The sequence below is a fragment of the Nothoprocta perdicaria genome, unplaced genomic scaffold (assembly GCF_003342845.1).
Source record: "Nothoprocta perdicaria isolate Ctin4 unplaced genomic scaffold, notPer1 scaffold_97, whole genome shotgun sequence".
In the NCBI taxonomy this organism is placed as follows: domain Eukaryota; kingdom Metazoa; phylum Chordata; class Aves; order Tinamiformes; family Tinamidae; genus Nothoprocta; species Nothoprocta perdicaria.
The window spans coordinates 1,386,317-1,409,010 of record NW_020456276.1 but is presented as its reverse complement, the minus strand read 5'-3'; the positions used below and the strand labels follow the sequence as shown (position 1 = coordinate 1,409,010).

General features: G+C 54.6%; 1 protein-coding gene across 2 annotated transcripts; it reads left to right on the top strand.

The window, feature by feature from the left end:
• The first annotated feature begins 8,277 nt into the window (after window positions 1-8,277).
• CNTN2 (contactin 2) lies at window positions 8,278-21,418 on the top strand. 2 transcript variants are annotated; one of them, XM_026053189.1, is made up of 22 exons: window positions 8,278-8,376; window positions 11,329-11,473; window positions 11,585-11,760; window positions 12,207-12,302; window positions 12,557-12,766; window positions 13,141-13,240; window positions 13,472-13,647; window positions 14,308-14,444; window positions 14,881-15,010; window positions 15,861-16,011; window positions 16,272-16,399; window positions 16,774-16,949; window positions 17,084-17,204; window positions 17,473-17,631; window positions 17,746-17,895; window positions 18,553-18,623; window positions 18,886-19,120; window positions 19,263-19,378; window positions 19,747-19,933; window positions 20,373-20,485; window positions 20,577-20,745; window positions 21,142-21,418. In XM_026053189.1, exons 1-22 carry the CDS (start codon window positions 8,322-8,324, stop codon window positions 21,249-21,251), a joined length of 3,111 nt encoding a protein of 1,036 aa, XP_025908974.1. In that variant the 5' UTR covers window positions 8,278-8,321; the 3' UTR covers window positions 21,252-21,418. The 2 variants fall into 2 exon arrangements, with proteins under 2 accessions (XP_025908974.1, XP_025908973.1); XM_026053188.1 differs by having other exon boundaries at window positions 13,138-13,240.
• The last annotated feature ends 1,276 nt before the right edge of the window (window positions 21,419-22,694 follow it).

The window sequence follows — 22,694 nt, the reverse complement described above, 5'->3', positions numbered from 1 at the left end:
GCCGGGCCGGGCTGGCGGGGCCGCCCTGGGGCTGCGCGCGGGGCTCGGGGACGGCGCCCGCACCGGGATCCCGCCGGCGGCTGCGGGCCCCGGAGCTGCGGCGGGAGGCAGAGCCCGGCGGGAAGGGAGCGGGGACGGGGAAGGTTTCTGCACCGGGAATGGGGCCGCTTTCTGCACCGGGAATGGGGAAGGGGTTGGTTTCTGCACTGGGAATGGGGCTGCTTTCTGCACCGGGAAGGGGTTGGTATCTGCACCGGGAATGGGGAAGGGGTTGGTTTCTGCACCGGGAAGGGGTTGGTTTCTGCATCGGGAGTGGGGCTGCTTTCTGCAATGTGATGATTTCTGCGTCTCAGGCCAGGCAGGGGGTGCAGTGCACGGGGCCCCGAGGGGGTCCTGGCGCAAAGTCCTGGGCAAAACTCCCTCACCCTGTGCCCGCAAACAGCAGAGCGCCCATGGGCGCCAGGCGCTCGCCCTTCCCTGTGCCTGGCCCCGCGGGGTCCTGAGGATGGGGCCGACAGGCTCCAGTCCTTGTGAGAGCTCCCGAGCTCCCCCCATCCCTCCCCTGTCCTGCGGTGGCTCCCCCAGGGCCTGCAGCCCCCCCGGCCAGCATCCGCAAGGGCCCCAATCCCACCAAGGAGACACTAGTTGCTCCGAGGGTGGCAGCCGGAGCCTCCGCAGCCACGGGAAGAGCTGGGGCTGTTCCCAGCCCGGCTGCTCACGTAGCCCCAAGGCTCTGGGCTGGACCGGGTGCAATCCCTGCGCTTCCCGGGATCTCTCCAGGCACATCCAAGAGGAGCCCCCTGATACAGGGCAGAAGCGCAGGCAGCTACATGAGATTCAGGGGGGTTCTCTTCCCTCTCACGGTGGCTTCCACGCTACTTGTTGGGCAGCACATCATGCAAAGCATGCAGCCTTGGAACAGCTGCCAGTCATGCCCTGGAGCAAGGGAAAGGTAGGAAATTCCCAGGGAAGGAAAGCAGGAGGACACAGGCAGAGGAGACGCTGCACAGGGCAATTCCCAGAGCCAAAGATCGGGAGCTGCTTCTCTCGCAGCACCAGAGGAGCCCGAGACCAGGCTCATTCCTTAGGGATGGCTGAGAGGGAGAGGAATCTCCCCAGGCAGCAGCCCTGGGAGGGGACACAGGGGTGAGACGCACGGTGCAAAGTTGTTGTGTCAGCTACGGGCATAAGAAAACCCCATCCCCAGGGAAAAGGGGGCCCTGGGGATTCTTTAGGAAGTTTCCAGACTCTTTGGGCAGCTCGTGGAGCAGACAGGGATGAACTGGGACTACAGCAAGGGGAGGGCAGGGGGGCCCGGCAGCCAGGCATGGTCCCACGGGGCTGTTCCTGATCCGTGACAGCCCGATTCCAGCTGCCAGGCCCTCTGTCCGGCACCACTGGTGCTCAGCCCATGGCCACAGCCCAAATGGCCACCAAAAGGTCCCACGGACCTGGCCCTCGACCCATCTCTGACGAGCACCGCGAGCCCCGGGGCTTAAGGGGCAGAAGGGACGCCCCGATCCTTGGGAAGTGCCCCCAGAGCTCTGCTTTGAGGCCGTTCACTTCTGTTTTGCACAAAAATAGGTGGGTTTGGGAATTTGCGAGTCAGTCCTGGCAGACGGGGAAACACAGCAGGATGCCAAGCTGAACGTGAGCACCCAATGTGCAGGTGTCCCTGGCGCGCGTCCTCGCTCCCATTGCCACGGCTGCGGCTCCGGGATCCCTTCAGAGCAACATGCGGAATGAGGGAGAAGTCCCAGCTCCGGGGGGCACAATCCCTATGGCCGCCCCCGCGGCTCGGGAAACACCGACCCAGCCTAGAGCCATCTGGACCCTAAATCAGCACATTCCTTATTAGCACATCCCTTATTTATGGCACAGCCATAAATGCTGCCAGTCCCGCCCCAGGGAGCTCCCACAGTGGGTCCCTTCTCCAGGAGGAAGGGGGACTTTTTTTTGTGCCTATTCTTGTTTATTCGGAAGTGTTTTTTTTGTTTGTTTTGTTTTGTTTGGGTTTTTTTTTTTTTTTTTGGTGCCTATTCTTGCTTATTTTTAAGCAGCAGAGAGCAGCCTGGTACCGTGCAGGGACTCAGAATATTCCAAAACACTCATTTAACCAAAAGGGATGGCAGAGCTGGCGGCAAAGGGGAGGCCTTCCAGGAGCAAAACCAACGGGGTATCTCTACATGGTAGATCCCATTGTGGTCCTAGGAATACATGGGAGAGGATTTAAGCTTTGCTCTATAGGCTTGAGATCTTCAGTCTTTAAATCTTAAATCTATAGGATTTAAGCGCTGACAGAGGCATCGTGTGCCCATAGTGCCCCTGTCCCCTGCCAGGCATCCCCCATGTCCCGCTGGTCCCGGATGGCTCCGGGCAGGCTCTGCCTTTGCCGATCCCAGCTCCAGCCGCCCGGGCTTTCCGGCATCGCTGCGACAGCCGGAAGGTTTCCAAAATTCCGCCTTGTTTTCCCGTCTCCGATCCTTAAGGATGCTTTGCCCTCCGGCAGCGGGTCGGCCCCGGACAGGCTGCGTGCAGGTAGGGAGCTATTTATACCCCTGCCACATCAAAGCAGCCGAGCGGGTGACGCGACGGAGCCCAGAGCAGGGAGACGGGGGGGTCGGAGCTGCCGGCAGATACCCGGAGCCGTAGCCAGGATTCCCTACGCCCGAGACGGATAGATCCGCGATCCAGGTGGCGGCTGAGAGGAAGGGCTGGCAGAGAGAGGATTCACTGGAGGACAGGAGGGCGGCTGGAGGCCCGTCCTCCTGCCACGCGGATCCGCTCCCGGCCGCTTCTCCTGGAGGCCGGGACAGCCACGGCCTCCACGCCAAGAGGCTGCAAGGTTACGCTGAGCTACTGGCCAGGGCTTTGCAACCCTGGGCACTTGCAGGGGAGCAGCTACCAGTGTTTTGGACCTGCAGCTACCGGCAGGGCATCGTAGTTTGGATGGTAGCAGCCAAAACCAGGCGGGTAGCGAGGCGTCGGGGCGGACGTCCCCGCTCAAACACCCCAGTGCTAAACTGCAGTCACCTGGGGGCTTGTGCCGAGAGATTCTGAGCGCCCTTCCAGCTCCTATAGACTCGGGCTATGGATTGACAGGCTAGTGTTAAGCGAGAGCTTAGGCAGGCGTGTGCGGGCGGCTATGGGTGCCAGAGGCTCCAGCCCTCTTCCCTCCCCAACCCGAGCGGGCTCTAGGGCAGCGCCGGAGCCCCTTGATGCTCTCAACCCCCCCGAATCCGGGCAGACTCCGGCACGGATGTGCCGGGCAATTATCGAGAGGAGGCACTTAAGAGACCCCGAGGAAACAGAGCGGGTGCTCAAAGGCTCTGCCTTAATGCGGGAGAGACTAGATGGGTGTATTTTGTCCCCAGGTGAAAATGAGCCTGCTACTGCTGCTAGCAGGGGTTGTACATGGGCATAAGAGAGCAGAACCTGTGCTGTGTTGGACCCTTGTTTCCATGATGTGCCGTGTAACCCGCTGCTGAAACGTGGGCTCGGAGAGCGGGAGCGCACCGGCCACATCGGAGCCCAGCGCGGCAGGAAAGCGGCTGCAAAAGGCACGGGCTGGTCGGAGGAGACTCCTGCGCTGCAGTTCCAGGCTGCTCCCGGGATTCCCTCCCTGAAAAACAGCTTTCAGCGCCCTCAGGAGCGGGGTTTCCGCTCCCTGGCCTTCGGAAGGGATTTTCTCACACCTTTTTTGTTTTTTTTTTTTTTAATAACACAATCTAACCAGCCCCTTCTAGTGCCTGTTTCCATGGCTATGATCCCGAGTTATTCCAGCTGCTGAGAGCTTTGCAGGGCTGTGCGGGGGCCTGCGGTGCTGCCGTGGGGTGGGAATCACGGTGGGAACACCGGGAGCAAAAGAGAACAGAGAGCAACGGAGCTAAAGGAAAACAAACCCTGGCTTTTGGGGAAGCCGGGTTTTGGGGTCCAACATGCGCCCAGCCTCTCTCTTAACCACAGGCACAGCAGATTTCAGGCTGTACCACACTTAGGCTGGGATTCTGCTGCTCCGTCTCTAAAAACACCTGATATATTTTAAGCTATGGGCTCCTGGATGCAGGCAGGATGCTGGCAGCTGCTGCCAGGATGGGACATGGGCACAAATGCCATGGATATTTGCATCCATGGGATACAGCAGGGACAGGACACCCCAAAGCAGCTGCAGGGCACATGATGGGGAGCAACATAGGGAAACAGAGCCATGCTCAGCTCCCCACCGAGACTTAACACCCCAAAACTGAAACTTTTCCCCAGCATCTCCCCTCCCTTTCCTCTTTCCAGCACACTCCATGCTCTCTGCAGCAAACTGGGATAACAGAGAGGCCTTCCCAGGTACAATTTAGCTAGCGGGAATTAGCTAAAGGGCTGGGGGGATTTGCTCACACCTGGGGCTCCATCCTCCTCACCAGCAACCCGGAGCAAAAGCCCCTTGCTGGGTGGGCAGACAGGAGCACCCCTTGATGCCGGGGGTGCTGTGTGCTCATCCGAGGCTGCCCCTTCCCACCCCCAAATCCCCCCACAGGCACAAGGTGCGTCCCCCCTGCCAAACATTCCCCGCCGTCACTAACGCGCGGGCGGCTGGTCGCGAGCACCATCTGCTCCCTCGTAATGCCACGCGGAGACGGCCCCGCTGCTTCCTCGGAGCTCCCCGCGCTGTCCTCGCGCTGTCACCCCGGCGCCTGGGTGGTTGGTGCCACCCTTGCCCGGCTCCTCCGGGTGATGCTGGAGCCTACGGGTGGAACCTGGAGTTACCTGGGGCTTTGGGGGCGGCTCTGGGCTCCTCAGGACAAGAGGGACGTGGAGCTTCTAGAGAGGGTCCAGCGCAGCACAGCGAAGATGATGAAGGGACTGGAGCATCTATCGTACGAGCAGAGACTAAGCGAGCTGAGCCTGTGTTCCCTGGAGAAGAGACGGTGGAGAGGGGATCTGATCAATGTGTCCAAGTACCTGAAGGGGAATGTAGGGAGGAAGGGGCCAAGCTCTTCTCGGTGGTGGCCAGTGCCAGGACAAGGGCCGATGGGGACAAGCTGAAGCCCAGGCAGCTCCACGTGCCCGTGAGGAAGAGCTTGTTTGGGGTGAGGGTGCCCGAGCCCTGGCCCAGGCTGCCCGGGGAGGCTGTGGAGGCTCCTGCTCTGGGCATCTCCCAACCCGCCGGGATGCGCCCGGGTGCCCCGTGCTCTGGGTGTCCCTGCTGGAGCAGAGGCTGGGCGATCCCTAGAGGTCCCTTCCAACCTCAGCCATCCTGGGATTCTGCGACTGCAACCCAGGTTTCTGTGGATTTTTGGGGGGTTACTGATGAGATAGGAGTGATGGGAGGGTTTGAATCTGGTATTTGTATCTAAATCTAGCTCCTTGCCTGAGCACGGGCAGCTTTGTGAAAGGACAGATATGTTAGAGCGAAACCGTTTCACTGAAACTGGCTGTTCTGGAGAAAAACAAAGCGTACCAAACGCAGTGTGGGTTTTGCGAGCCAAACTCCAGCACAAATCCAGCCCTTTGCAATGATCCTTAATAAAAGGGATACTCACGGCTCAGGAGAAACTCCTAAATCACCCGCTGTCGGTGCCAGAGTCAGGATGCTCCTCATTAGGGAATGCTGCTGCACCAGGAACAGCAGCAGCACTTAAATGCAAATGCTCATCTCATCATCTAACCACAGGAGATTAAATAACACTCATTTCTCCTGCTGATAGATGGTGCTCTGCCTGTGCTGGCCATGTTAAGAGGAGCTCAGGAGCGGAGCACCCTGCTTGTCTCCCCCGGGCCTTGTGTCCTTGTGTCAGGGGAATCAGCGCAGCCGGGGACCCTCTCCAAAACACCCCGAATATCAAATATCAGCCCTGTCACTAGGCTGGTCCGTGGCACATCCACAATGACAATAAGGTCCCCCCTGGACTCTTTCCAGAGGACCCTTCTCCCAGCCGTGTTGCCCTGTTAAGGAGGGAGCCGCGGGTGCGGCAAGAGGCTCCGGGGAATTCAGCCTTCCCTAAAGCACTGCTTCCAGGATAATGGCTCGCTTTGGGCTCCCGAGGCCTCCGCGGGAAGCAGCTAATGGAGAGCACGCCTGTGTTGGGGAGCGTGCCCGTCCCTTGCTGCTCGGGGTATTAATGACCGCATCCATTAGCGGGGACGGATCCCCTTTCAGCGCCACAGAAGGCTCGGCAGCGACTGTCAAAACAGCCCGGGAAGAGGGGACCCAACAGCTCCCCGCGGACCCTCTGCTAATTAAGGGTAGAGAGCAGGCCTAAGTCGCAGATGCAAAGCACACGTCCCGCCTTGGAGCAGTTCGGAGGCAGGCGGGGAATTCACGGCTCGGGTCATGGTCTGCGGCAGCCCCGCGGTCACCCATGCGGAGGACATGTCACCCGTGACAATCGGGTGACAAGACGAGCAGGAACACACAGAACAATATCTGGGGGGGTACCTCGAGCAGCTACAACAGCAGCATTGGCAGCAATTGCTCCGCTGCTCCCTTCCACGTTCGCTTCCCAAAGGCCATGCCGGGAGCATTCCCTGCAAACCACGTTCCTAGGTTCTGCAGAGGAGCCCAAGCTGGATTGGGAAGGGCAGCCCAGCGGCATCTCTCCCTGCCTGCCTCTCCAGGAGCCCCTCTCTGCCACCCCCTAATAATCGGAGCAGACAAACAGAGCAGATGCAAAGGGTCAAAGGATGCAAGAGCCCGAGTCCGCCCAGAGCCGGGGATCAAAGTTGCGGATTATACAATAAATAATTAATCAATAACTAATTAAATAATTCAAATCAGCTTAATTTCCACAAGACAACAGCACTGCTCAGCCACGGGGGAGGAAGCCATGGTGGGAAGCTGGCAGAGGAATATACATGCAGGAGGGTATCGCCACTCGCCCGCCTGTTCCCTCACACTCGCATGCTGGGACAACTGGTTACACTGAAACACCCGGCAGAGGCAGGATGCAGTTTGCTCCTGTTCAGATCCGGCATCTGTAATTTGTAAAGGGGAAAGTGTGCAGTGTTAATAGGAGCAGGAGAGGGACGGGAGCAGCACCTGGTTACTGCTCCTCAGGGAGCTCGGGGGCTTTGCTGCTGCCCTCCCTCCCCAGGGAGGGTTTCTGTGTCCCCCGGACGGCCAACGCTCCCAACGCGTCTCAAATAACTCTGCAAATATAGCTTCAAATAAATCGCAAATAGCAAAGAAATCCAGCACCCTCCCGCTCCTTCCTTTCCTTTAAAAATGAGAGGAAAAATGAATGGAGGAGGGCAGAGCGACAGCGTCCGTCCGTGCACATCCCGGGTGCCGAGAGAGGACACGGAGCCTCAGAACACGGGGCTGAGGAAGGACTAACAGGAGGTGTCTTGATTTTAATATCCTGCTATGGGGCGCGAGGACAATTTCAGTGCTCGCTGCCCCTGGGCACGGTGACACACTGGTAGAGCAAGCAAACTGCAGAGACTTGGGCTAATTAACTTACTAATTAGCGCCGCGATGCTCCCGCCTGCAAGCCCACCCTGCAGCAGCGCGGGACTCTGCAGGGCTCCGTGCTGCCCGGAGCGAGCAGAAAGCTGGGCCTTGTCCCAAAGTGCTTACGAGGGAAGCACAAGGCACGGGAGAGGGAAGCAGGCGAGGGGGACGCAAGGGAACAATGAGGCACTGTTGGCCCAAAGGCCGTGGGTTCGGTGCATGGCGCGTTGCGGGCACGAGTCTTGTTGACATCAAGCGATTTCCTAGGACTGACTTAGTTCAGGGCTTGCAGAACAGGCAGCTTGCATGGAAATGCGGCTCAGCCCTTCACCTCCTCGTCTCTAAGCTGCCCAGCTGCAAGAGCAGCTCTCCCCTTCTCCCTGTGGCCAGGGACCAGCTCCAGCCTCGGGTAAGGGGCCGTTTGATCAAAATACTAATTTTGAAGGCAGTAAAATGCAGGCTGCGCTGGCCAACTTGGAAGATGAAGCTCGAGCTCTGGGATTTGGCCACTTCCAAGCACCAGGATGAGGCTGAGGATAGGGATGAAAGCCAGAGGCCAGGGGGCTTTTCCAGTCCCTGTGAGTTGCAGTTATCACAAGTCGTGCGCCGTATTTTGCTGCACTCCCCAATGCACCTGGGGTGCACAGGGGAGGGAAAGAAGGGCAGGGAGCAAAAGGAGGAGGAATCATTTCCCGACTGGAATTATGAGGCCAGAAAGGAAAGGAGATTCCTCTGACCCCTGTGCCAGCTGTGCTGGGCAATCATGCCACACAAATGTCCCCAATAACCCAATCGGCCTTTTTCCCTTCTCTTGCAGGGTTTCTGCCTCTGCATCTCCGTAGGGACGCGACCGAGCCGGCCGTAACGGAGCCCCACGATGGCAGCGGCCGCAGGAGCTCTTTTCACATCGCTGGCCGTCATCTCCTGCATGGGTGAGAAGAGGCCCCGGGTTTGGGGGAGCAGCTGGCCCAGGGCTTTCCCTGGGGGGTTACAGAGCCAAGGAATGTGCCATGTGCAATTGTGAACATCCAACATCTCCGAAATGTCCAACTTGTCCCCAAACACCTTGGAGAAAGAGCATAGGGATGATTGGCGCTGCAAAGAAGCCTCCACTTCCCTGGATTTGATATTAAGTGGGATGCAGGAGATGCAGGGGCACCGGAGAGGCCCTGGCCTCCCAGGGCTCCCCATGGAGCCACCTCATGCCCCAGCACATCCATGGAGGCTGCACCCCAGATACAAATATTCCCCCCCTTGTTCATCCATCAGGGATGGGTTTTGGATCCTGGGGAGTCTCGGGCACTTTGCAGGTCCCTTTTCAGCAGGGAGACATTTCATTTTCGGGCAGCTGAGAGGTAGATAATGTCTTCAAGCTAATTCATCATCCCAGGAAGAGACTGCCCGGCTGTCCTTATAAATATCTAATTACCTTTTAATGTTCTCTGGGTCCCACAGGGGGAAGAGGGAGGGGTGGCTGCCCTAGATTGGGAGGCAATTAGCCTGTTTGGAAATGAGTCTGACCCAAATCTGGTAGAGGGAGCAGGGCAGAGTTGGGCGCTCCCATTAACCAGCTGCGTTCACGCGACTTGGGCGCCCTTCAAGCTGAGCCCGTGAAAAATGACTCGGTGCGAAGCCCGAGGAGAGTTGTTTTCCATTGACCTTTGGCTCATGATGCAATGGATCTCGGAAGCCAGGCGGAAAGCGAGGGAAAGGCTCCCTGGGAATACGAGCAAGGAAGCAGGGACAAAATGATGCCAGCTCCAGCCAAGACTCAAGGAAATGAGTGGGAGAGGACGAGGCTTGCGGCCTCCGGGCTTGTTTGTCACCTCAAAGCAGAGGTAACTGTCCCCTCTCCCTGTCATGCCATGGAAATGCTGCCATCCCAGGGATACCAGAACGTTTATAGCGCCTAAAACGCACAGAGAAGATCCTCTGATGAACAAGGCTCAGGAAATCTCTCTGGCCTCTCTCCACGGAGTAAAAGCCACAGAAAATCCTGAAGTCTAAGGCTGTCCGAAGTGCTCTCCTTTCATTTCGCAGATAGCTGCTCCTCGAAAATAACACTTGGATTTGTGCTTTTCTTCTGCGTGTTCAGATTTCTTATAAAGCCAATTAATTTTGCAGCTCCCTCCTGCGCCAGGCTCCCGGCTGTGGTCACAGCTACAAAGCCTGGGAATTGCTCAATGGAAGCGTCGCTGCCAAGGCAGAGCAGGGAGCCCAGCTGCAGCTCTGGGGCTGTTTTCCTGGTCTCTGACACTGCCGTGAGGGACTCAAAATAAAGCAAAAATGCTCAGCCTCCTGAACACGAGAGTTTTCCAGGTGTGGCTTTCAGCACAGGCAGAGCAATAAAGGGAAATCTGAACTGACTGGGTCACTTGGCTCCCTGCAGATCGGGCCTGAAGACCTTGATTTTGTGTTTGTTTTATCCTCTACCCCAAAGACAGAGCCAGACGAAGGCACCTGCTCAGCTAACATGAAAAACGACAGTTCTGGAGTGACAGAAATAGCCCAGATCGGCTCAAGAGGACCAAGATTCAACGCTCTGCTTCATTCTCAGCCTTTAGTTCTAACCACATGCTGAACTCGTAGCTATTTATTACTTTAATCTAGCAGTTGTTTGCTTAATGAGTGAGATCCGGATATTTTACCCCAGCGCTACTCAGACACCTTGGAATTGTAGATGAAAGCGGGTCTGGACTTCTGGCATTGATTACAAATGAGGAAATCAATGGCAGGCAGTTGAAGTCCATAACCTTGGCAGGGAAAAGGGACAGCAGAGGAGAGCAACAGGGGTCCGGGCTATGGGTGGGATAAGAAGCAGGATGAGCTTAACTTGGTTTGACTGGGAAACAGCTTCTCAGTGAGGTCTCGTGGGAGTATTGATATGTATTTTATACATTAAACATAAATTATTTACTACATGCTACCCATAAATCTCAAAATGCAAAGCTGCTAAACCTTAATCCGTTCGCTATTAGCTACCAGAACACAATTAATACGCGCCTTTCTTATTAATACTGCATTGAATCATGATTATTTTAACTGCTAGCCAGCAGAGAGTTATCTCCAGCTGAGACCAGCCCAGCACAGCTGTTGCTGACCCGACGGAGAAAAGAGATTTCCAGCTCCCACTAATTTCTCCTTTGGGAATATAACTATCCTAGAGGGAAAGAAAAGGCACCTTCTTGGATCTGGAGAGGTTTTGAACCTCAGGACGAGGCTCCTCTTGTTTCTGTGCCGATGTTTTAGGAGAGGCTACGTATCCCGTAGGTCTGTGTGACAGCAGGGACCGTGAGGGTCCCTGTGTGCCGCTCGTTGCCGGTGTTTGGGAAGCGGGAGCCGCCGGAGCGGGCTGCAAGCAGCTGCAGGAGCTGCAGGTGAAGGGCTGATCCCGTGGGAGCCGAGCTGGCCTTTCCCAGCTGGAAGCTGCTCCTGCAGAAAACGTGGAGCCGCTTCCCTGGAGCAGGGACTGTGCTGGAGGGAAGGAGATGGATTGTAGGTTGGTGCGGCAGTTGGAAGGTGGTTATTAGGGCAATTACAAAGCACCGGGGCTGGCTGAGCACGTCCCAGGCTGTGCTGGGGAGCATCCTGATTTTCCTTATATAAGGAAAACTCCTCTTGGGCCTCTGCCCAATCCACACGTGTGTATAAAAGCTCAGAGTCAAAGCCCGTGTCTGCAAACTCCTAAGAAAGCTTCAAATCCCTCCCCAAAACACTCTCTGGGGCTGGGCCACCCTGACAGATGGGCTGGGATTTTCATTTCTCCTTCTTTTCGGCGGGACAGTTCTGATGGTGCCAGGGACAGCTGACAAACCCCAAAACGACGTTTTTTGTGTGTATGTGTGTGGAGAGGCTCAGCTGCTTCCCCCTCCTGTCTCGTGCAGTTTGCTGCCAAGCAGAGGGCGGCACGAGGAGCTACGGGCCGGTGTTCGAAGAGCAGCCCGTCAACACGCTCTTCCCCGAAGGCTCGGCCGAAGAGAAGGTCACGTTGGCTTGTCGGGCAAGAGCGAGTCCTCCCGCGACCTACAGGTGAGCTCCCAGCCTCCTCCGGCAGCTCCCACACCGGACATATCTCTAACTGGGAGCCCTTGATGTCCTCATGGAGGGCAACGAGCACTCACGCTCCCGGCGCTCTTGCAGGTGGAAGATGAACGGCACGGAGCTAAGGATGGAGCCGGATTCCCGCTACCGCCTGGTGGCCGGCGACCTCGTCATAAGCAACCCGGTGAAGTCCAAGGATGCCGGTTCCTACCAGTGCGTGGCCTCCAACGCCCGGGGCACGGTGGTGAGCAGGGAAGCCTCCCTCCGTTTTGGCTGTAAGTCCCATGTTGGGCTCCACGAGGTGAATGAAAGGCAGCCACGGGCTCTCTGGGGTTCCCCATTGATAAGGAGCTCGTCTGAGCATGGTACCCAAAATCATCACCTTGAGGATTCCCCCAGCACCTCCCATTAACCTGCAGGGGCGGTGGGAACGGATGCACTGCCAAGAAAGTGGGATTCTGGATCTCCCTCTGGAAGAGTGCTGAACAGACAGGCCTCAGTGTGGGGAGAGGAGCATTCCCGCCATTCCTTTGCCCCCTGGAACACGTTTTGTTAAAGCAGAGAGTCTGTTGAAGAGAAAACACACTCTAGATTTACTCTATTTTCTTGCCATTATGACAACCCGCCTTCCCCTTGAAATAAGCTAAGGTCCAGGTAAAAATGCACCAGTATCTCCAGCTGTTCTGTCCACGCCGAGCCAGGCTTCACCTTGCGTGCTTAGTCTTGCAGGAATTCTCCGCGGAAGAGCGGGACCCGGTGAGGATCACGGAAGGCTCGGGAGTGATGTTCACCTGCAGCCCCCCTCCCCATTACCCAGGTGAGGGTTTGCAGCTCAGCATCGCCGGGGACTGGGGGAGACAGGGCGTAAATGGGGAGAAACTGCAGAAACTTGGGGAGAAACTGCAGAAACTCAGAGAAGGAATAGGATCTAGTGCATGGAGAAAGCAAGTATGATCCAAGGAACAACTCGGGCTTAGATTGCTCTAGAAAGTTGCCCGTTAACCTTAATTCAGCTTGCGAGGACACAGGCAACTCGGGATTTTGTGCAATTTATCCCTCTTTTCCGCACAGGCTTGTCCTACCGATGGCTTCTGAACGAGTTTCCCAACTTCATCCCAGCGGACGGAAGGCGCTTTGTGTCTCAGACAACAGGAAACCTTTACATTGCCAAGACAGAGGCTTCCGACCTGGGCAACTACTCGTGCTTTGCCACCAGCCACATTGACTTCATCACCAAAAGCGTCTTCAGCAAGTTCTCCCGCCTCAGCCTTGCTGCAGATGGTCAGTCCTTTGAGATGATCATTAGGGCACTTGGTAAAATGCAAGATGAACCCCTCAAAGCCCACAAGCTCCACAAGGACACTCTGTCCTGCAGAGGTGCGGCGAAAGATAGTCCTTGGGCAGGGCGAAACGGATTGAGCAGGTAGGGAATTAAGGATAAATAGTTCTGAGATGTTGTTAAAAAGAGGCGTTTACAGACTTCAGTAAGAGCCATTTTAAAAGGCAAATAGAAACTTAGCCTCTCTCCTCCTAGAAATTATCCGAACCCATGAAGGTTTTGCAAAGTGGGGAACCCTTGCGGGTCCCTTTGTGCTTGAAGACCCCACATACATAAGGTGACTCAGAGCTCCTGAGCGGTGCTTTCCTTTCAGCAGATGCCAGGCAGTACGGACCCACCATAAAAGCCCGGTTTCCTGCAGACACCTACGCTCTGGCGGGGCAGATGGTCACTCTGGAGTGCTTTGCCTTTGGAAAGTGAGTCTCGTGTCCGTGTGGTCCAGGCTCGGCGGGAGGGCGACTCCTCCTATGCAGACAAGACAGAGTGGGGAAAGGAAGAGGAATGAAGCGGCCAAAGCAACTTGGGTTGCAAGCCAAGGGCCAGCTGGGGTGGGAGCAGGGTGGCTCAACAGAGCTTGGACTAAGTGTTTTGCACAGGACGGGTTGTCTGCCCTAGAGCTGGGCTTTATCTCCTGTCCTTTCGCACAGCCCCGTGCCCCGGATAAAGTGGAGGAAGGTGGACGGCTCGCAGCCCTCCAAGTGGATCGCCAGCGAGCCCCTCTTGCAGATCCAAGACGTGGGCTTTGAGGACGAAGGCACTTACGAGTGCGAGGCTGAAAACGCCAAAGGGAGGGCCACGCACCAGGGCCGCGTCATCATTCAAGGTAACACGTCTGAACACCCAAGTGCAACGAGGTGCCCCAGGGAATGGATGGAGCCGTTGGGAGCACCACAGCCACCTCTGCTGCTGCCTCCTCTCAGCCCCAGTTAGACCTAACACCGAGCCCAGCACCAAGCTGTGCACATCACTGATGTCCTTCCTCCATGGAGGAGGCTGTGGCCAGGATAGGGAGTCCTCCTAGCTTGCCCCGAAGCAGAAATAGAAAAAGAGAGGAAATCACAAATAGAAGCAGAGTGGTAAGAATCACATTTTGCTCTTGACTGAGATCTTCTCCAAGCTCGGGGTACCCGCCCAAGGGTTAATGCTTGGTGCTAATAATCAGATAGAGTCAAACAGCAAACTTAATCTGGTTCTTCTAGCCCATCCCCAATCTTTCTCAAAGTTCAGGGCTGCTGCCTTAAAAAGAGCAAACTTAATATTCTCCCATAAATCCGGATTCTGGCACGATTTTGTGCACTCCGCAAGGCCAATGGCAGCCAGGCGCTCAGAGGACTCAGCCTGGCAGAAGGCAAAGGCTGTTCCTGTGGCGAAACGCAAACCCACAAAGGGATGCCAGGGCGGCCGGGATGGCACCGCGGGTTCTCCCGCCCGCCTGGCACGAGCAGCCCCTTACCCGATGCCCTCGGCTCTTGCTCCCCGGCAGCTCAGCCGGAGTGGCTGAAGGTGGTGGCGGACACGGAGGCCGACATCGGCGCGGAGCTGCGCTGGAGCTGCGCCGCAGCGGGCAAGCCGCGGCCGGCCGTGCGGTGGCTTCGCGACGGGCACCCGCTCAGCTCCCAGGTACCGCGGGCGGCGGGAAGGGGGGCTCTCCACGGCTCAGCGCGCTGGCCTTCCAGACCCTCCGATTCATCTCGGCCCTGTCCTATGAGCCCCCATTTCTACCCCGTGTTCGCCCATGAGGCTGCGGAGCTGACCCCCTTCTCCCATCGCTGCCATCCATCGTTTTCCATGCAGCTATGGGGACTGATAATCAATATAGCCTTGTGCCTGTCTTCGTGTGATGTTACTGCTCAGGCGCTCACAAGTCTTGGCAAAGAGAGCACAGCAATGTGGGGTGGATACCCGGAAACCCCACAAAAAAAACAAGGCATAAGAGTCCGTAAAAGTCTCTTCAAACTGGCTGACGAGTCTGGGATGAAACTCAACCCTGAATGCCCAAGGCTTGAGTTCCATTTTGTCACCCTCCCCTAATGAGTTGATCCTCTTGTTTGCACAGAACCGCATCGAAGTGAGCGGTGGAGAGCTGAGATTTTCCAAGCTAGTCCTGGAGGACTCTGGCATGTATCAGTGTGTGGCTGAGAACAAGCATGGCACAATATATGCAAGCGCTGAATTAACAGTGCAAGGTAACTTCTCGTTTCCCAGGCTTTCAATGGGACACTGAAGCGTTTTGTTCCTCTTCCCAATATACTACGCTTGTCATATCAGAGTATGATAAAGGCAGACAAAAACTGCTTCACTCACCATTGAAATGTAGTTGCTGGCTCAGCAAAGCACTCTGCAACCCTTCCAAAATTTGAATGTTGTGTAAATTCAGCTATGCCAGGAGAGCACAAGGACATCTGGTTTAGCTATAGAAAGTGGACAGGAGCAGTACAAGCTCCCTTGCACTAAACAACCTCTTTTTGGGGGAGGAAATTGTCCAGAGAAGAGTTCAGCACCGTTCAGCTTTGAGGGATGGTGCCTGGAACTGGGCTCATTACACCCATTAGTCTGACAGTTTATCTCCTGTTGGTCAGCAGATGTTAGAGGGGAATGAAAAGCTCTAAGCATCAACTGCTTTAAGAGTAGAATGAGAGGCCACCAAGCCCTGTGGCTTCTCTGCAATTCCAGGAGGAGCTTTAGGTGAGCTGGACATCTGCACCTGCACCAGGTGACTCTGGCCAGGATATTGAAGGGAATATCCTCTACATTTTCCAAAGCAGCTGTTCTTGTGTCTCTCGAAGACCTTGCACTTGTTAGGGTCACGGCACCATTGCTAAGTATGACACACGTGTCATACGCCTTGGCAAGCAGCAGAAACCCCGTGGCGTTTGGCAGCAGGGGCCTCGCTCCATCTCGCTCACCCCGATATTGCCATGCTTCTATTACCGAGTCATCTGGCAACAAATATAGCTAAAACACAGTGAAACACAGCTAAAACCACTTCTTGCAGCACGGTTTTCTAACCAGCTTAATCCTCTTCTTCTCCCATAGCCTTAGCACCCGATTTTAGACTGAACCCTGTGAAGAGACTAATACCTGCAGCCCGAAGCGGGAAGGTCATCATCCCATGCCAGCCAAGAGCAGCACCAAAAGCCACCGTGCTCTGGACCAAAGGGACGGAACTGCTCATCAACAGCAGCAGGTAGCAGCGCCAAGGCAGCTCCTGCCTCCAAAAAAAAAGCTGAAATCACCTCTTTTCTTGCCACAAGTGTGCTGCTACACCCCTAAACACACACAGTTTGCTATTCCTCTGGCTTCTCCTTTAAGGATGCTTACATAACATCTTGCAGTCCTATCTTTATCACCAATTTCTCTAAGATCAGCAAGAACTGACAACTGCTTGTCAGGCAGCGAACAGACATTTTAACCTTCCTTCTTGTTGCGGTGCTTCTTCCTTTCCAGGGTGACTATTACCACAGATGGCACTTTGATCCTCCAGAATATCAGCAAATCTGATGAGGGAAAGTACACCTGCTTCGCCGAGAACTTCATGGGCAAGGCCAACAGCACGGGAATCCTCTCTGTGCGAGGTAGAGACGCTTGGCTTGCTTTGGGGTCAAACATGAAGAAAGCTACGACGTGAAGAGAAATGTATTTTTCCTCTCCTTGTCCTCCCTAAAAGTAATTCTGGGAATCTGGGTCATTTCAGCCTACGGGACAACAGTCCTTCTACTTGAAGGTACCTCCAGGTAGAATGATCTGACCGGCCATTCCTTTCCCCCCAACATCTGGTGCTTGGGGAAAACTATTTCCTTTTCCCTGCCAGTGTAGTCCCTTATCTCCCTCTTGTAAAACTACAGATGCTCCTTGTTAGGGAGTGAAGAGAAGTTAGAAAGTTCATTTGGATGCTCCAACACAAATCTGTGTGCTAACTGCCCCTCTCTCTGTGGTTTTCTCTCCGCAGATGCCACCAAAATCACACTGTCACCATCCAGTGCTGACATCAACGTAGGTGAAAACCTGACTCTACAGTGTCACGCATCCCATGATCCAACTATGGACCTGACCTTCACCTGGTCACTCGACGACCTCCCCATTGACTTGGACAGGTCGGAGGGGCACTACAGGCGAGCAAGTGTGGTGAGCTGAAAGGGCAATTATGCGTCATGAAAAAGGCCACAAAACTAAAGCTTTTTTGTTTCCATGTCAAATGCTGGACTGTGACCAGCCGTGATCTAATGCTGTCCTCACTGCCTGTTCTCTTCTCCACACAGAAGGAAACTATTGGGGACCTGAGCATCTCTAACGCGCAGCTAAAGCACTCGGGGCGATACACGTGCACAGCGCAGACCGTGGTGGACAGTGCTTCTGAGTCAGCTATGTTGACTGTGAGAGGTAATTTCTCTGCTCCTCGTAAGTCCAAAGCAACAGGATAGTCCTTGCAAGGTATTAGCACCATCTTCCCTGTTGACCTCACGTTGGAATTTGGATGGGATAGACCTTGAAAGCTTTGGAAGAGGCCAAAAAATTGAGGCGAGACCTCCTACCCTCCAGAGGAGAGACATCTGCTCTTAATTTATGACTTTGAGAATTAAAAATACCAAAAAAAGACCCAAATTGCTGCCACAAAATTAACACGTCTGTCTGTCTGCCACCATCTCAGGACCTCCAGGCCCACCAGGCGGGGTGGTGGTGAGAGACATCAGCGACACCAGTGTCCAGCTGAGCTGGAGCCGCGGCTTTGACAACCACAGCCCTATTGCCAGGTACCTCATCCAGGCCCGGACCCTGCTCTCCGGCAAGTGGAAACAAGCACGGACCAGTAAGTGTCCATAGGGCCACAGCGGAAGGGGCTCGGGGTGGCACGTCCTTGCTCCGCATCCGCCAGCTGCCACTTGCTCTATCCGCTTTCTTCTCGTGTTATTGGATTATATAGATCCTGCAAACATCGAGGGCAACGCAGAGACGGCCCAGGTGGTGAACCTCATCCCCTGGATGGACTACGAGTTTCGGGTCTTAGCAAGTAACATCCTTGGAGTTGGGGAACCAAGTTTACCCTCCAGCAAAATCCGTACCAAAGAAGCAGGTATGTGGATACCATCAGAGATGGAGACAGGAGTTAGGGATGTCCTTTCCTCCACAGTGGGGAGCCTGGCTCGAACCTTGCCTTTGACACAGCCAGATCATCATCTAGAGGGCTACACAGCAGGGGCCACCACAAAATTGGGGGTCAATTTGCCTGTTTACGTGTCAAAGTGCCAACTTTACCATGAAACTTCACCAATACATGAAACCATTTGAACAGGTCAGTTGTAGAAATAAGACCAACGTGAGTTTCCAGTGCTGTAGCTTCTGAGCAGCAATGCCTGGAAGCCCCATATTGCTTAAAGAAAGTGACTTTCCCATTAAATAGCTGTTCCCGCCATGGAGATAGTATCCAATGCTGCTTGAACGTGTAATTAGAAGGGATGTAAGAACAGCAGGAGGAATGCTCTGAATATATGGAATGCATATTAATTCCTTTCTAATAAAAGCTCTCCCACATATTGCTGCTTTTGTGCTCGATTCTCATAGTTTGAGAAATGCTGTGGCTAAATAAACGCAGCCAGGGATAAGTCAGTGGTCACAGGAGCTGGCGTTTTGTAACAGGTCCAAGTCTGGCTAATCCCAGGCCTGGCAGAGTCCAGCTTATTGTCATCACTAACCTTTTCTGCTGCTTCTTCCCTTTTGGGGTCTCCAACAGCACCTACGGTGGCACCATCGGGGCTCAGCGGAGGCGGAGGGGCTCCCAACGAGCTCATCATCAACTGGACGGTAAGTGAGCGGCAGCACCGGCCTCGGGAGCCGGGATGGGGCTTCCCGGGAATCACCTTGTTCCAGCTGAGACACCAACAGAGCAGGAAGAACCGCGGGGTGACATCGAGCCAAGGCTGGGCTTGAGCAGCAGCCCAAAGCCCTGCTCGTTGCAAGGGGATTTGCGCAGCCACCACCCGGGGGGACCCGCAGGGGACAATTTCCTTGGCTGTGGATGGAGATGTTGACCCAGAGCCACGGCTCCTCTTTGCCCCATTCCCAGCCCACGCTGCGGGACTATCAGAACGGCGACGGGTTCGGCTACATCCTGGCGTTCCGCAAGAAGGGCACCCAGGGCTGGCTGACGGCCCGGGTGCCGCACGCCGAGTCCCTGCACTACGTCTACCGCAACGAGAGCATCGGGCCCTACACCCCCTTCGAGGTGAAAATCAAGGCGTACAACAGGAAGGGAGAGGGACCAGAGAGCCTCACGGCCATCGTGTACTCTGCAGAGGAGGGTAAGGAGGGACAGCAGGGAACCTCCCGTCTCCAGGGCTTCGTCTGGCAATGGTGGCGCCGTCAAGTCTCTGCTTCCAGGGGAGTGACTGGGCTGTCTGCATCCAGAAAAAGGGGTTTATTCCCTTTTCTTGCCTTTTTCAGAACCCAAAGTGGCTCCTTCCAGAGTTACCGCCAAGGCCGTCCTGTCCTCCGAGATGGACGTGTCCTGGGAGCCTGTTGAGCAGGGAGACATGACCGGAGTGCTCCTGGGCTACGAGGTAAGAGCTGTCACCGCAGCAAGGGACACTGAGCCAGGAGCCAGAGCCCTGCGCAGCAAACACCTCCATAACGTGCACAGAGAGGAGCTAAAGGATTTCCAAAGATGAAGGAGGATGACAGCACGAGGCCCTCAGGGGACCAGTGTTATTGCTGACAAGAGATTAGCAAGAGAGAAAGATCCACTCTTCTCTACCTGCCTTTCCACGTGGGTTGTGCCTTTGTTCCCAGGCCCATGCTGAGCAAGACACAAAAACAAAACCCAAGGGATCTCCAGCACTGGCCGTGGATGGAGCGGGTTTGCAGGTGTCTTCATCCGCCCTGAGCCCACTTCATCCTCACCAAACCCACCTCGCTCTTTTCTATGTAGATCCGGTACTGGAAGGACGGCAACAAAGAGGAGGCTGCTGACAGAGTGAGGACAGCAGGACTGGTCACATCTGCTCACGTAACAGGCCTAAACCCCAACACCAAATACCACGTGTCAGTCAGAGCCTACAACCGCGCCGGCACCGGGCCCCCCAGTCCCTCCACCAACACCACCACAACGAAGCCCCGTGAGTGAGCCCCGAGCACCCCACGTTTGCACGTTGTGCTGCCCTGGGCAGATGTTTCCTCCAGGTGATCCTCAAGGGCAGCTCAGGCAATGCTCAGCCAACTGACCGGCTTTTACAGCCAGTAAAACAGGAGTCCCTGGATTCGCCTAGGTCAGCCTCGCGCTCTGTGCATCACTTTCCTGAGAAGATCTGTCCTCAGTCAGAGCCGTAAAGAAATATTTTGAGCCCCACACAGAGAAAATATCAGTTTTTTGTATGTGAATATATGTGCTTTTCCTTCTTTTCTATATGGTGCTTGTTTTTTATTTTAAACTAGCCAATGGCAGTGCCACCAACCCTTTCATCTAGTCAAAGTGACCTTAGTGACAGTTGTAACCCACAACAACCTCCTCACAGCTCCCTGCCTCACTGACTATCTGGCCTGTTTTGTGTCTCCCAGCACCAAGGAGGCCACCAGGCAACATCTCCTGGACTTTTTCGGGGTCTACAGTCAGCATCAAGTGGGACCCGGTGGTGGCCCAGGCAGATGAGTCTGCAGTTACAGGGTACAAGGTACAGGCAACACGTAGCAGACCACCTCTGACGTGTGTCCTCAGGGACACGCGTATGTTCTCAGTGAACATAAACCTGCCTCTTCCAACAGATGCTCTACAGGAAGGATTCCCACTCTGCTCCCACGCTGTATGTGGCCAGCAAGAGCCGGATCGACATCCCGATCCCTGAGGACTTCACCCATGCCTTCGTGCAGCTCAGGGTGACAGGGCCTGGCGGAGATGGGGTCCCAACAGAAGTCCACATCCTCAGGAACAGTGGTACGTATGTGTGCTGCTTCCCTGACACATCCTATGCACCAATTCTCATTTACAGGCTGCTTCATTGGTGAAGGAGCTTGGATAGAGAAGCTATTTTTAACGACTGCTCGTTACCCTGCCATCTACTACCCCAGTTCCTTGATCTGTAGTGATTCAGTCGTAACTCCAGACCAAACACCATGGTACTATAACTGCCTTTATGCTTTAAAATTCCACTTTCCATTCTAAGAACACGGGCAAACATCCTACCCCAGGGTTTTATGTTGGGTGTCTGGAATTAGTCTCTGTTTCCCTCATGCCCGTCACTTAAAGGATCTTCCAATGCATTCCTCTCCAGCACTAAACCCAGGATTATCCAGTTGCCCAGTTGCTCCTCTCTTGCTGCTTTTCTTTCAGGCACAAGCATGATGGTGGAAGACTCCGTGACCAAGCCCGTGCCACACGTCATCGTCATCACAACCAACTCTCTGGTCATGCTGGCCCTCATGGGCTACCTGGGGCTCTGATGACCGTCCCCGCGACCGGGACTCCCGCACACGCTTCCTCCAAAGCTGGTGGGGAACGACTTGGCATTTGGCTGTTTCACCGTCGAGTTGGTGCCACAGCGGCGCTACGGAGACAGGATTTGACAACGTTGTATTAAGAGAGGAAGAAAGAAACACCCTTTTTTTTTTTTTTTTTTTTTTTTTTTTAAGAATATAAGATTTCATACAAGATATGGGTCTTTAACCAATCAGAACATTTTTGAAGAAATGAGCAAAGCAAAGAAGAACTCTACAGGAATATTGAGAGCCGACTGTCCCATACACTGTACCCAGTAGGTTTTCTGCCTTACGAAGCCATGTACTAAAATAATCAGACTGCTCAACCTGATTTTTTTTTAATATATGCAGTGTATTTTGTGGGGTGGGGGGAGAGGGAGGACGGGGACTGAAGATTTCAAAGCGATCGGCATGTTTCATACCAACCCCAATCCCAGCCATCTCAAAGGAATTCTGGGACAGGATTTATTTCCCCATTATATGAGCCAAATCTTGCAGCAACCAGCCCAAGGAGATAAAGCCACAAGAGAAACTGATCTCCCTCCTGAAGGAGACGGGTGAATACAAGAGTTTAAATGGCAAAAGTCTTTTTTTTTTTTAATGACAATGGTGTTAACTTGCGACCCCAGCCTGTTGTTCATATCAACTGCGATGCTGTGAGGTGCAATGTTCAATATTACCCATATCCCACATGCTTTGGGGGTGTTTTTGTTATATTGTTGGCTTCTTTTCTTATTGCTTGGGGAGGAGGGGTAAGCAAAAAGGTGACGCTCTACTAGAATGCACCGATTTGGAGTGAACAAACCAGCTGATAAAAAGGTTTTAAGATTTTTAATGTCTGCAAGTACAGAGAGGATCTTAAGGAAGAAAAAAAAAAGAATATTCCATAATTTGAACAGGAATTGGAGACTCAAGGAAGCTTCCAATGAGGCAACAATGAAAATTTGCACTTGGGCAAACTCATCTCCTCACTATAAATGGCTCCACCGAGCCAAAGCACCAGCCTCAACTTGGGACCACAGCTGAGATCCCACCAAGAAGTCAGGCTGGTTTTTGGGTGCAAGGTTCGGAGCTGACACCCCAAAGATGTATGGGGAGACGGAGGAGCACCAGTACCTAAAGTGGTTGGGGAATAGTTGTTGCGTATTAAAATGCACTTGTCTCATGGTGAAACAATCAAGCAACCAAAGTTAACGAGAAGCTGATTTACAGTGTGGGCTGGTTCTTTCCAAGCTCTTCCAGGGATACCCACTTGCCTCTACTTTCTTCCAACACTGTTGACAACACTGCCGGCCTAGAGATCTCAGTTTTGGCGTGTTTACCTAACAAAGAGCCACATTTGCACAACTGTGCAATGGGAAGGGGCTGGCGAGCAGTGTTGGAGCTAAATACCAGCTCCTCGCCCTG

What these genes read in the sequence shown, in the direction of transcription:
- CNTN2 (XM_026053188.1), top strand. Translation starts at nt 8,322, where the DNA reads ATGGCAGCGGCCGCAGGAGCTCTTTTCACATCGCTGGCCGTCATCTCC. An exon ending in CCCCCCTCCCCATTACCCAG is followed by an intron (nt 12,303 to 12,556) that starts GTGAGGGTTTGC and finishes TTTTCCGCACAG; the next exon opens with GCTTGTCCTACCGATGGCTT. An exon ending in GGCACCCGCTCAGCTCCCAG is followed by an intron (nt 14,445 to 14,880) that starts GTACCGCGGGCG and finishes TTGTTTGCACAG; the next exon opens with AACCGCATCGAAGTGAGCGG.